Source organism: Antrostomus carolinensis, unplaced genomic scaffold (genome assembly GCF_000700745.2).
Source record: "Antrostomus carolinensis isolate BGI_N321 unplaced genomic scaffold, ASM70074v2 scaffold11086, whole genome shotgun sequence".
NCBI classification, from domain to species: Eukaryota; Metazoa; Chordata; class Aves; order Caprimulgiformes; family Caprimulgidae; genus Antrostomus; species Antrostomus carolinensis.
In genome coordinates this window covers 31,865-45,391 of record NW_010321178.1, presented here as the reverse complement: position 1 = coordinate 45,391, position 13,527 = coordinate 31,865, and the positions used below count along the sequence as shown (strand labels likewise).

At 35.6% G+C, this 13,527-nt stretch overlaps 1 protein-coding gene across 2 annotated transcripts; it reads right to left on the bottom strand.

Moving 5' to 3' along the window:
• Positions 1 to 302: 302 nt before the first annotated feature.
• On the bottom strand, positions 303 to 8,067 carry PKIA (cAMP-dependent protein kinase inhibitor alpha). Of its 2 annotated transcripts, XR_728030.1 has the most exons (3): positions 7,886 to 8,057; positions 2,579 to 2,871; positions 804 to 921 (listed from the first exon to the last, which is right to left on the bottom strand). XR_728030.1 is itself a non-coding variant. In XM_010169835.2 (2 exons), exons 1-2 carry the CDS (start codon positions 8,034 to 8,036, stop codon positions 2,792 to 2,794), a joined length of 231 nt encoding a protein of 76 aa, XP_010168137.1. In that variant the 5' UTR covers positions 8,037 to 8,067; the 3' UTR covers positions 303 to 2,791. The 2 variants fall into 2 exon arrangements, 1 of the variants encoding a protein (XP_010168137.1); XM_010169835.2 differs by having other exon boundaries at positions 303 to 2,871; positions 7,886 to 8,067.
• Between the last annotated feature and the right edge of the window lie 5,460 nt (positions 8,068 to 13,527).

The following is a 13,527-nucleotide window of genomic DNA, read 5'->3' as shown; positions in this document are numbered from 1 at the left end:
TAGTACTCAAGAAACAGTACTGTGATTTTGCACAGACTAACCAGATGTTCACATAAAGTAAGGCCTGCTTACAGATGATACAGAAATACGCCAAATAAAGAGAGAGCAAAGTTCAAGTGATAAAGCAAGCACTCATACACTTTTGAGGGATGAGGAACATAAACAGCCTTTTACTTTACTAAACTTAACAGCACTATTTTCCATCACAAATAAATGTGTTTCAAAAAACAGCAAAGGCCTCCATAGTTATTTTAAAAGCAAAAGAAAACAAGGAGAGAAATAGAAGAAACAGGTACAAAATAGAAAGGGAAGGCTGAAATGATTTTATTTCACAACACAGAAGAATTAAGAAGGAAAGTGTATTGAAATAAAGAAAAGCACTGAAGGAAAATAAGGAAAACCAACACTTTAATGTACTGTAATTACTTATTTCGCTATTGCCTTTTTCCACGACATTTTATTGATGATGTTTCATGGATCATCAATAAAGTAACACTACAAAAAGCCCCAGAATCTTATTCCTTCTGGTGTTTGTGCTAGATTGACAGTAACTAGTCCATGATAAAGGGGCAACTAGTTAAGCTTGAAGACCTGATGCAAGAGCAAGGAGGGGGTAAATAATTAAAAAAAAAAAAAAAAAAAATCAATAATGTGTTAACTTTGAAAGGAACATTAAGTGAAACAAATGAATAAATTAGTTTAAGGGTAATAGTATTTCCAAAGCAAATGGACTACTACTGTTACCAAGAAGATAGGGCATTTGACAACTAATAAGACAGTGAGCATCCAGCTTCCAAAAAGTTAAAGGTGAGAGTTAATATTACACTAAGGAGCCACAAGCATACCGCTGGCTTGTTTTTTATTAACACTAATAAATGAGCTCATAATACTGATCAGAAGTGGTTTGTTTGTTTTTTTTTTCTCCACACATCTCACAAAAGAATTTCAGGTGACAAGTACTATGATACATATGGTAGAAACAAATAGCTGTGGCCACAAAGATGTTTTGCTAACTGATGATTAATATATTCAGGAAGCAATCACACTATTCATTAGTAAAAGTTTACAAACATTAAAAAGTGCATAACATTTGAAACCAACAACAACACAAAAATATATATATTATATATACTATATATAAAGAAAGTGACATCACCTCCTGTTAATAAAAGAAAACAAATCTTCTGACTTTGTGATTGGTGTTTATGTGATTGCCATGGTTGACTAGTCAGTCACTCTCTTGACTCACCTTAGTCACACAGAGGTGTGGCTGCACCATTTTGCAGCATTCAGCCTCATATATGACCTTGTCTGTTGGGGTGGGATGGGGGGGGGAAGGAATCAACCAGCATAGCTACTGAAAAATAGGTTATTAATTTGTAGATATTTTAAGCAATCCCCTGGATGGACAAGCTATCCTGGTATTTCAATGAAGGTCCAGTTTGGACTGTCATTTTGGAATAGCTGAAATGGGAAAAAAAATAAATTAGTCTTTCAGGTGCTAGATGCCAAGTCTCTCACTTCCCTCTCTGCAACCTGGCCAAAAGGCTGCTGTACCAGCTTTTCTAGCACTTGGCTGTGACCGGTGCATCAGTAACAGGCTACTGGCTGTGCAAACTCAACAGCCTGATCAACTGAGGCAAAGGCAAGGAATAGAAAAAATAGTCCCCTGGCTGGATCCAGCCCATGATCCACCAGTTGGACTATCCTGCAATCTAAAACTCATTCCAGATTATATAATTGGCAATAACCTATGCCAGTTATTCTCCTGTGTGTAAACAAGGCCTATCTTTAACAATGCGAACCAGGAAAATCTCTAGCACCATGGAATTTGTTTGAATTTAAACTCATATAAGGTCACAAATGTATTCTTAAAACTACCATAACAATAAAATACTTGGACTAACATTTTAAAAAAAATATCTTGGAGAAAGCTTAAGAAATTGGGAGTAAAATTAGAAAAATGGGGAAGAATAACATAAAAGATTCGATTTGAGTCTCTGATATGCAACTAACTACAGGCAAGTGGCAAAACTGTACCAAGGACACAAAACACGCTGAAGTATTCACATTAACAAATCGTTTTGAAGGCTTATCTAGTAACAAATTAGAGTGTTGCTGACTCATTTAGGTTTAGGCATAATCAATTTAGCGGTTGACGTTTTAAATCTATCATGTGCACATCACCACATTATGCAAAAAACCAGCCCTTTCAAAACGCGTGGTAGAAAAATTCACAGTAACAGAAATATTCTTCATAAGCAGTTGAGAAGGGGCAGTGTGGAGCATTTAAGTTGTACAATACAAAAAACATTGTAAATAACAGAGCTGTAGAACAGACGCAAAGTTCTAAAAACAGTGCTTTCTTTACAGTTCTTTTAATGGGTGAACACTTTGGCCAGAGAATTTTAAACTCTGAGGATCACACAAGCCTTTGCTTAAGATAGACAATTAGATCCTCTGATGTTTCAAAGGCCATTTGCTACAAGATTTACCTGTTCTACTTCCTAAAATTGTTCTCATCAAGTAGTCATTATGAAGGGATCCATCTGATGACACTATCCCAAAAAATCAATACATGTTCAACCATTGCTAATGACAGAGGTAGAGAAAATTCTGTCTTCTGCCACAGCTTGTACCCCCATTTTTAGCATTGTGCTGAGTGGGTTTCAGCAGTGAAGACACATGCACTTTCTTTTTCACCAGCTTGCTCATGGAAACAGATTTGTTCCAGCATGCTCTTGTAGTCTGAAAACATCCAGCAGCTGCTCCAGTCGGTCAAAGTTGGATGTCAGCTTTCTTGCTTTGCTGCCTCCCCTTGGGCCTCCCCGGTTTGCTCACTTGGATTTCGTTGTGCATCTCCTTCTCCTTCTATAACATACAAGAAAAGGATGAGTGATCCACCACAAAACAAAGAGGTCTTGCTCCAGTCTCAAAAACGAAGTAAAAAGAAATTTAAACTGAAATCTTGTGTTAAATATGAAACCTTTTAGTACTAAGATAGCCATACTTTGTATCTTAAGAGACATCTTCAAAAACAAATTCCTAGCTGCAACCACTATTATCATTTTAATTATAGACCTAAAATATCTAGAAATGAAAGAATTTAACAAAAATAGTAGGGTATTTTTGACAACTTATTCACTATTATACTACCACAACATAAAATTTAAAAACCCTCTTTACACCAAGTATGAACAGAGTTCACAATAAAGACATGGAACTTGAAGAAAAGCAATAGTTGTTAAAGCTGTGTTTGTTCTGTGTGTCCATTTTCAGTACCACACCCCACGGCGTTCAGTCCAGCTGTCTCACTGCAAATCACAGAATGATCTGACAAGCAGAAAACATCTTACAGTGGCGCTGTGAGCAGACAACTCAAAGTCTGTCTAAAGAATGCTACGTGCATTGACAATGGTCTGTTAGTTGCTATATGCAAAGTATGGTATTTCACCTGACAATTAAAGACCTAACAGGTTCAGACAGCTGGAAGCTAAGAGCAAGTAAGACAGAAGTCCCTGAGCACTGGACTAATTTGCTATAGGTACATAATAAGGAACAATGTTAGATAAGAAATAATGTTAAGACATGGTCTCTTGTATTTGGCAAGTATTATGAGTAATTTGTATTGAACCGGCTTGATAAAGTAGTTAAGAAAATTCCATGGACTAAGTTGTAAAGAGGTCTAAGTAGAGGTAGTAGTGCCTTTTAAATTTAATCTATAGATCTTAAGAATAAAGGCAGGGTTCTCAATACAGATATTTATTGTTTCCCCATTTCAAATCACACTGTACATCTGCAGCTTTATTTCTGTTTATAGAAATAAGCACCATAAACACCTTCTCTTTTCTATATAGAAGAATGGCACATTGCTAATGGAAAAAAAGTTCTCTGCATTGCAAAGAACAGAGCAAAAAGCTCAGATGTGATAGCTGTGTTTTGTACATGCACAGAGATATTTAGGCAGCAAAATGCCTCAGAGGGTATTGGCAATTATAACATTCAACCCCATGAAAAGCTGTATGGAAGGCTAGTTAACCTTTGAGGTTTGTTCTGTTTATTATGGGTGGAGTAATGAATAAAAATTTGTTTTGCACTTTCTCAAGAAAACTTTATTTCTCAGTTTTATCTCCCAATTACAAAGGATTCCATCAGGATGGATCTACATGCAATTATTTCCTATTGGACAGAAATCCCTTTTGCCCAAGTTGTCCAAACACTTTCTACAAAGCCTCCTCCTACATTTGTTCTGATACCGCAAAAGTCCAGATTAGTGGAACCTGATTTTTTTTTTATTCCTTTTTTGCCTGCTCTGTACTCTGTTCATTCTGACTACTAGGAAGACTTTAATATCCCTCATACTACTGGGGCACATCAAGCTTTCCTGAAAGAATTCTTATTAAAACAAACAAACAAGACAAAAAAAGGACAAAACTGAAGAGAGAAAAAACCTCCCAAGGTATTTTTGTTTAAAAGAAAAGTCATCCTGCATATGAAGACATGAAGACCAAACATTTCACTACCTAAATGTTAAACATAGTGCACAAAGATTCAGAGAAAGAGCACTAAGGTTCTAAAATACCACTTAAAAGATTTTCTCAACTCACTGAAAAAACTCCCTAGTCTAAATCCATTTGATCTGTCATACACCGTCTTGGTACTACACACTTTGTCTTTCTGCTGGCAGAGCACTCCTACCAAAGGCTTTAAAATATGTTTACAGAAATAATTTTGCTTCTAGGTTCTGAAAATCCCCAAATTGCCTAAGCACACTCTTGAACTATTCTGCCTTCAAAACTATGATGGCTATAAGCTCTTAACAGTAAGAGTTGCAATTCTTACACAGCATTTTGAAACCAACAGGCAGTATTAAAAAACCCCAAACCAAATAATGTGATACTGTAAGCCATAATATAGTTGTGTGAGTTGGTAAACTAGGAACAATAACTAGTTCTGCTAATGTGCAGCTTTTAACTCATTTTTCTCCTCACAACATTATCAACTATTGAGTTTTTATCAGTGTTCCCAATGTGTACATCTAAAACATTTTTACCATTAACTGAAATCACTTTTAATCATAACTTTCTACAATCAGTCCTTCATTCCAGTTCTGTATTACTTTAATGTAGATGGCTGGACTGTTAAAACTTTTACAAAGAAGTCTTCTTTCCACTTCTGCACTGAATCTGTGTTCTGTGGCATATCTGCAAATGCCTAGAAAACCAGCAGTTTGTTTCAGAGATTAGACTTGCAGAGACTGGTCCTCGTTGTTCACTGTACTTTTTCCTTACTACTTTATTTAGCTACAATCACCTGTAAGATGAACCGAATATAATGTCTCTTGGAATTGCACTGGTTACCTTGAGAGAGTTAAGCAGGTGAGCTACCTGCTGATTTCCCTACTAAAAATCTTTCTTTTACTTTGTCTCACAATTTCTGTTGCAGTTTTCTACTCATGAGATGTACACACTGTTGCTTTTACTAAATTTAGATAAAATGCACTGCCACAGAGTACTTGTAACCTCTATTTTTGAAGTTTGGTAAATATGTCAATTGCACAGATATCAGCAGGTTCTTAGTTTATAATGGACAAAGAACACTAGAACTGTTGTTTTGAAGGGAGAGTATTATACAGTAATTATGTGTATTATACATAATTATAGAACCATAAGATGGTTTGGGTTGGAAGGGACCTTTAATGGTGCTTACTACCTAGTGCTGTTCAAAGCTGTTCCTGTTCTTTACAGGAAATTTATCTGCAAAAGTGAATGTACTAAATATATTTGGGCAGCTTAATTTACATATGTTTTATAATAACCTTTTTTAAAATCTATATTACCCTATGCTGCTATTACCCCATGCAGTTGAAAGCAAATGTACTTGCATTTTTGCAAGAAAATGCATATAGCTGTAATAAGAATAAAAGAAAAAAAATCAAAACTTAATATCTATATTTATATAATTAGGTATTACTTAGCATAAAATGTTTGACATGGCACCTTGAAAGAAATAAGCTATAGCCCTCAAACATGTGTTTTCCTCTTAATTCTGAGAGGTGTGATGCATATATGCATCCTGCAAGTACTAGTGTATTTTGAAATGGAATTTGGAATACAAAGTATTTTTTAGCCTCTCTTTGGTTTGGAAAGACACGATGGGATAATATGCTAATACTGACACTAATGATAATACAATGCATTTTCCAGTATTTGTGGTTTGGAGGCTTTTATCTGGCACCTAGGTGTACTAATAATACAAAATTTAAATATATTTTCCTTGTATCTAGTTTGAACTGCATAACCTCCTGAAGAAGTATGCAAACATTTTTATGTATCTACTACCTAAGGCAGTTTTATTAGCGACTCTGTACACTTTTCTGCAATGATTAAATTACTCAAGCTACAAAAGAGGTCTCCAAGAGGAACTAAACTCCTGAATTATGCATTAAAAATTAGGCTAACAGTTATTTAAACCATTCCCATCACTACAGAGCTGACTGCACGTACAGAATGTATACTAACATATATTACAGGCACGAAGTCACATTCTTTTCATAGCTCACAAAAGAACACAGTTCTGGCTTACAATCACTTCAACAGCTTAAGTTAAAAATATAAATTGTTTATGTCTTCTAAATGGACAAGATCAAAGACAATTTTGATAAGTGTAAATTTGAGACTGAAGAAAATTAAAACAAGAAGGAAGGTTGGCATTATGCATTTCAAATGCCACCTACTTTATATTTTTCCAACTTATTACACGTATGCCCACATTAAAATAAATAGACACACCTACACACATACTAATAAAGCTTTTCTTTTTAAATAGAAAAAAAAAAAATTAAAGGCCCTGCCCAGCTAGAATTGCATTCATCTAGAAGCTATAGGCACCAAACTGGCAACTGCAGAAGGAATGACTTAGGATGTACATAAGTCTGGAAGCCAAAAAAAGAATCTCTCCCTCCAAACAGCAATACAGCCACCCAAATGTTACACTGCCCACATCTGATTGTCCAGTGATGAGGCTGTCTCTCAGAACTCTTGCCATTGTTTCTGAGAAAAATACATGTACAAACAGGGCAGCTGCTTATCAACAGTTTGTTCTTTGCTGTATTTGTGTTCTTTGGCTGTTACTAGAATAAGCATAAGACTTCTTTCCTAAGAACTGAAAAGGGCTTTAAAATTCATTAACCCCCACCCATGTAACATGAAAATAATTACACAGAGTACTACTAGTTTTATTTAATGTAAGGCCCTTCACCATACACTGTCCCTCCTTCCTCTCAACCAGAAGTACAAAACCAGATAAGATTTTGGTAATTTTAGAGGTGAAGTAAGATTTAGGATTGCATTAGTGCCGATCACCTTAAAAGAAGGAAAAAGTATCAGCAGAAAACAAAGATCCAAGTAAAACAATCAACAATGCACTGCTTTTGTTTTGTCCTCTGGCAGCTGAAAACAAAACTGATCTCCAAAATAACCTTTCAAACAGATACATGCTTTTCCTACAGGTTTCAAACAAAACAGTTTCCATTAAAGGATATTATGAAGAATTGGGTTTTAATAAAGATTTATTTTTTTTCTTCCCTCATATTCAATTTTCCATAAAATTTATCCTAACATGGACCCTGCCACCAGGCACTCATTGCAGAATGACTTTTCTTTTTTCAGTAATATGTTGTACTTGCAAATAACCACCTTTTTCATTTATGAAATCTGGCCTTCTTATTGCAGGGAGCCTCTGCTGATCTTGCATTATCAGAAAAACAATATTTTTGTTGCTGACAGACAAGGGAATAATGCATGCACAATAAACCATGTGTTTTGTACTACTCTTTTCATTTTAGTTTTAAATAAATATAATAAAAAGATGAAAATGGACTCACCTGCTTTGTTTATATCAAGCTCTGATAACTTCAAGGCTAGTTCACTAGAATTCCCACCCGGAGAAGACACAAGTATGTCATGTAACGCATTTCTTCTACCTGTTCTTCCTGAAGCAATAAAGTCTGCATATGTAGATTCCACATCAGTCATTGCTAACAAATATCCACATAGCAGTACCTGTATGGGAGGAAAAAAGTATAATGCTTAGAACACCAGGAAAACAGATGACATTATGGAATGGGAATAGAAGAACTAGAGGGGGTCTCATTGTGGAGCAGACTGGCTAAGTAGTAAGCAGCAAAAGATGATGTCTCAATTTCAAAATTTTGATAAATTAGAGAATAAAGAGTGTAAAAAGCAAAAAAGTGGGTGCATTTTATGCAATCTGTATTCAACAGTATTTTAAACAACTTCATTTTTCATACTTTATAAAGTGATAGTGAGTACTTTATAAAAGCAATGACCTCAGCAACATAATTTCTTTATAGAGCTGTCTCTGCTTTTAATATTAGCTAGGAAGTAGGAGGTAGGTAGGGGGTGGAAGAAAGTTATTTTCTGTGCAAAATGCAGAGTGTAAGGAGTAAGAAAGTACAAATCGATAACGCTTCTGCATGCAGAACACTGTGCTTATACACAGGCACAGCTATGTTTTGTGCATTTTCCTTTCTGTTAGTATGATTAATTTTGGCATTGTATCTAGACCTCTTCAGACCCAACTAACTTATTTTGGTGTGGTAGCTGCACCAAAGTGAATGCATTACCATAAAGTCACTGAAATGAGTGGAGACATGCTAGCAAAGCAAGCTAGATATAAACTATGAACTTCTTTCAGAAATAATTATTTCTTATGGTTTTATATGATGATGTGAATTAATGCAAGATCTGCCAAAGATACAAGGAAACTCCTGTTTCAACCTCAGTATGAGAAAGATTTGCATCCCTGCTGGAGTATCTGCTGTATCTGCATTTGTACTAAGTTCTTCTGCAAAAAGCTAGGCTACCACGCTTCAAATGTATCTTCCCTCACGTTTTATGTTTGGATGTAGTAGGGGAATCAGGGAAGCTTATTGCTAGAGCAGTACTCCAAAAAAAAAACCCAGCCCACCACTAAACAAAACAAGCATCCCCTCAGTTGTATGCTTCCTTCACTTCTATGCAGTATTTCTGTGGTTTTGCATAGTGCTGAGAGAGGACATTGCCATAAGGGCAACACTGCCCAGTTGCATGTACTGAGAAGCTTTAGTTATTATTACTAAAGGAGCTGAAATTTTACATTTGCATAGAGTATCCAAATCTTTTTAATCAGTTCCTACTGCAGTTGCTAGACACTGAAGCCCCTGAAGTCATCACAAACAGCAGCAAAAGATTCACCTTTCTCTTAAAAAAAAAAAAAAAAAAAAAGAGAAAACCCTCATTATATAAACATTTTTTATTTTAAAATTAGATACATAAACGACAACAGCTAACCCCTCTACACCCTCAACTCTGAGTAACTTCACAAATCCTGTCCATTCTTCATCTTCATTCTAGTCCTCACCTCCCCAACTTCTCAGTCAGCTGTATGCATTTGAGAAGCCAAGGGTTCTGCACCATCTTTTATTTAGTCTATCAAGTATCATTGCAAGACTGACTTAAAAATAAGTTAATTTGTATCAAGCTTTTGTGTCCCACACCAAATGCTGAACGGCTGACAGGATAATTTTACTCCTATCAACAACCACTATGGAACAAGAAACTACTTTAAAAAAACCCCAAACCAAACCTCAAAGTAAACCCAAACAACAACAAAAAAACCCCCAAAACAACCCACAAAACCTAGCAACAAAAAAACAGGGAATGGAAAGAGGTCAGCATTGACTGAAAGCCTGCCTGACACATATAGTGCAGTGCCTCTCAATTAACAAATGCTCTTGTGAGTATGAAAGCATGTGCATTTCTTCCCATGAAATGTCCTCTTCTTGAAACACTGAAAGAATATTGAAGCAAATGAGAAATCTACCATTTGTTCTTTGACAAGGTGCAAACATCTCAATGTCAAATGTATCAACCATGTAGTAATGAAGCATATAACTTGCAGAGGTGAAGGGAAAGTGAGGGCAGTTGTGATAAGGTGAAAAAATAGCACAAGTTTTCAGACTTATCTGACCTGTTCACTGAAGAATATAATCCAGCTAAGAACAGAAGATAAAAGATTTTAAGTGAAACTTACGTAAGTTACATTTGTTCATGCCTTTTATTGCAACTGGCCTGTAGAAAAGGAAGTGCAAAACCTGCAAGTAATCAATGTACAGGCTTGGCTTCTGTCATTAGCATAGCACCAGTCCAAAGTCATTGTAGCTATCACTCCTGCCAAGATATTAATTTCATTTTAGTGTAGAAAAAACACCATAGAGAAGAATATTCTTTTGCTACTTTGGAAGCTGCATATCAGTGCAACAGGAACAGAATAAGCAGAGAAGACTATGACTAAGGTGGAACTAGCTATAGGGCTGTAAGGATGGCAAAATGAGCAATGTTGCACTCCATGAACAATTCCTGGACTGTACAAACTGCACTCCACAGAATACTCTTCTGCAAGATTATAATCTTCTTGAAACATTCCATAAAACATGGAGAACATTGAGGGAAATCTCGAGCTTATTTTATTTTAGCTATGAAACAAGCTATAGAGCCACAGGAAAATGTGCTTGTGGAGAACTTTATTTTAAACCTTCATTTTCTATAGGCTCAATATGGCATTACTAACAACATTCTCATCAAAAAAGAATGTTACCAAACATACATTTATTAGCACTTCCAAGTTATCCTGTCTGCATCTTCTCCTAAATGTCAAACACCATTCTGTTTTGTATTGGCATTATCTTGAGACATGACTGCATAAATATGGAACTCCACTGACATCACCCGAGAGCTCCCCTTCCAATGAATGGCTCAATGCCCAGCAGTCTGTAATTATCCACTGAACCAGTCATTAAGGAATTACCATTCACTCCAAAAAACCTTTTTTTCCTTTAGTTTCTGTGGAAGGATTGGAATTTGCTAATAGTTCTGTGAAACATAATTTGAATTTCCTAACTAATTACACTAACAGATATTCCTGCATTAAAGATTGTGGTCACAGTCACGCTAGTTCTAGTAATTAATTTTTTTTAAATTTATTTTTTTTTAAGTTGCAAAACCAGTACTCTGCTACATAGTATTGAATTGAAAAAAGAAGGCTGCAAATCTCACTGCTTCTGTCAACTGAACCAGCAAATTAAATAAAGCAGTTCCATGAGCTTAAGGACTAATGAAACCTGCTGTCTCAGGATTGGATTCCTTGGTAACTGATAAGGTACTATCCCATCTGAAGTCTCTGCCAGCTGTGCTTTGTATTTCCCCCCATGTATAGTCACTTTGCCTGATAACGGGTTAGCCTTGGGGATTTTAATACAGCATCTTTCCTTTCCTCAGTTTCTTATTTTCATAAAACTTCTAGAAATGTGGGTATCTTAGACTTTTGCCTCTTTCCCCTCCCAGCTATTTCCTCCCAAATAAAATTGTGCTGAAAATTAGTCGAAAGCACTTAAAGAATTATGGAGGATGAGGAAGGTAGATAGGCATAGTTGCTATCTTGGATTTTAGCCAGTGCAACAAGACATCTCTGTATTATTAATGAATATTCTGGATAACACATACTGCTACATCTGCAAAAGGCCTACTTCTATATCCTATGCAAATGAAGAAGTTTTACAAGTAAGCACCCTAAGGAGTAGAATTAGTATCCAGAGAGTGCAGGAGGAATAAACAAGAATGACAACAACAGGAAGAATCAGTATTTGTGTTTTCAGAAAGTTCCTGGAATACTCCTTGATCTCCACAATCCAGTTTCTGTGTTAAATTTTCTATTTCCATGCTATATATAACAAATCTTATCCCCCAAGTTTCTGAAGGTAACTATCAAATTTCTACAATTGTTTTCCTTCTTCTACGTCCTTTGGTTTTATTGAAAGAAGTTTAAAAAAAACCTAAAAAGTTAGCGATGGCTTCACAAATGAAACCCCAATTTGACTGCATTCCATAACCATTCAGTGAAACCAAGTGTCACACAGTGCCATTGTTTGGAAGTGAAAGTACAGAAATTATGTGGCATACCAGCGTAAATTAAAAATCAATGTCTACACAGTTTATGGGCTAGAAGGACCTAGGGTTGTCGAATTCAGCTTGTTGAAGGGACTAGCTACCTAAGAGAGGCCCAAACACATTTAAAGTATCTTCACTAATTGGTATTTATTATTTTAAAAGGAAGACAGAGTAAGAAACAGGCATTTTGACACCTGGCTTGTCTATGGGATTTAGTATATGTTGCTGGCTAGCATAGGAGAGCTGCCATTTTCTTGACGAACCTGCACCAAGAGATACGATCCTTCAACATTTACTCCCCCTCTTCCTCCATATATGCTTAATGATGGCATTGAATAAGAGATTTTCAAATAAAACTCTCTCAGGCTTTGGCTGCTAAGTGTTGTATCACGATCAGCAGATTATTTAAATATAATTATGTATATTCAGCTTTCATAAAAGAACAAAAAAAAAAAAAAGAGAACTTGTCATTTAATAGCATGTCTGTTTTAGAGAAGGTGTATAATTATGCTTTTAAAATAAATTTTGGTTCCAAATCTAGCCTTATCTTAGAGACAGGGCTCTTTCCAGTAAGGAGGCAGCTCTATTCCACAGCAAGCATTGGACTAGATGATCTTTTGAGGTCCCTTCCAATCCCTAACATTCTGTGATTCTGTGTGAAGCTGTACCTAGATTCCCACCTCATGCATGGTCTGCTATGTTGAAAGCAGAAACAGAGGAACAATTTAACAAAAGTATACTCCTTCCACAAGGGATTCTATCTGTTGTGCTATACAATAGTGTTACTTTTGCACAGACACAGATGATCAAGAAAATAGCATTAAATTTTGAAAGCCAATTAAAGGAAATATAAATGTCCATGCCAACTAGCAAGCTGGACAGTATTTTGATATGCACTTTGAAAATCCCTTATGTGGTTTTGTCTGACTGATGTTTCTGAAGTGACCACCTCTATAAAATACTAATGTAGAACAGTCACTTACCTTTTTGACAGTTAACATATTTTTACTGTGAACATAGTATATGTAGTACTCCTAGTAATAATAAGATCTTAACAGAAATTAGTTAAGACCTAAGTTAACAATGGGCAATTCAACTGGTTAAACAATGAAACAGAACAAAGAAAATAACCATCTGACATTTTTTTTTTAACCAGAAAGAAATTAAGAAGCTCTTTTAAATCTGCATAAAAAAGCACTATGAGGTTGGATATTGTTCAGCTCATAACCTATACAAAGAGATCATTCACTAAGACAGTTAACAGGTTTTCCTTCTGTGTTATCTAAGTTATATTTTACCTAAATAGATCTACAGAACTAAAAGCCAAATAGTTACATTCTTACTATGCCCTTGCTCAAGCAAATTTCATTATGGCCATGACCATAAGGATTTGGTCTCTCATCTGCCACTTAATTTCATTCACAAATCCACTATTCCATAAAAATGGACAATGAAACAGCAGCAGCAAATTAGAAAAACCCAAATATAATCAATGCAGCTATACTATAGATACTTTGGT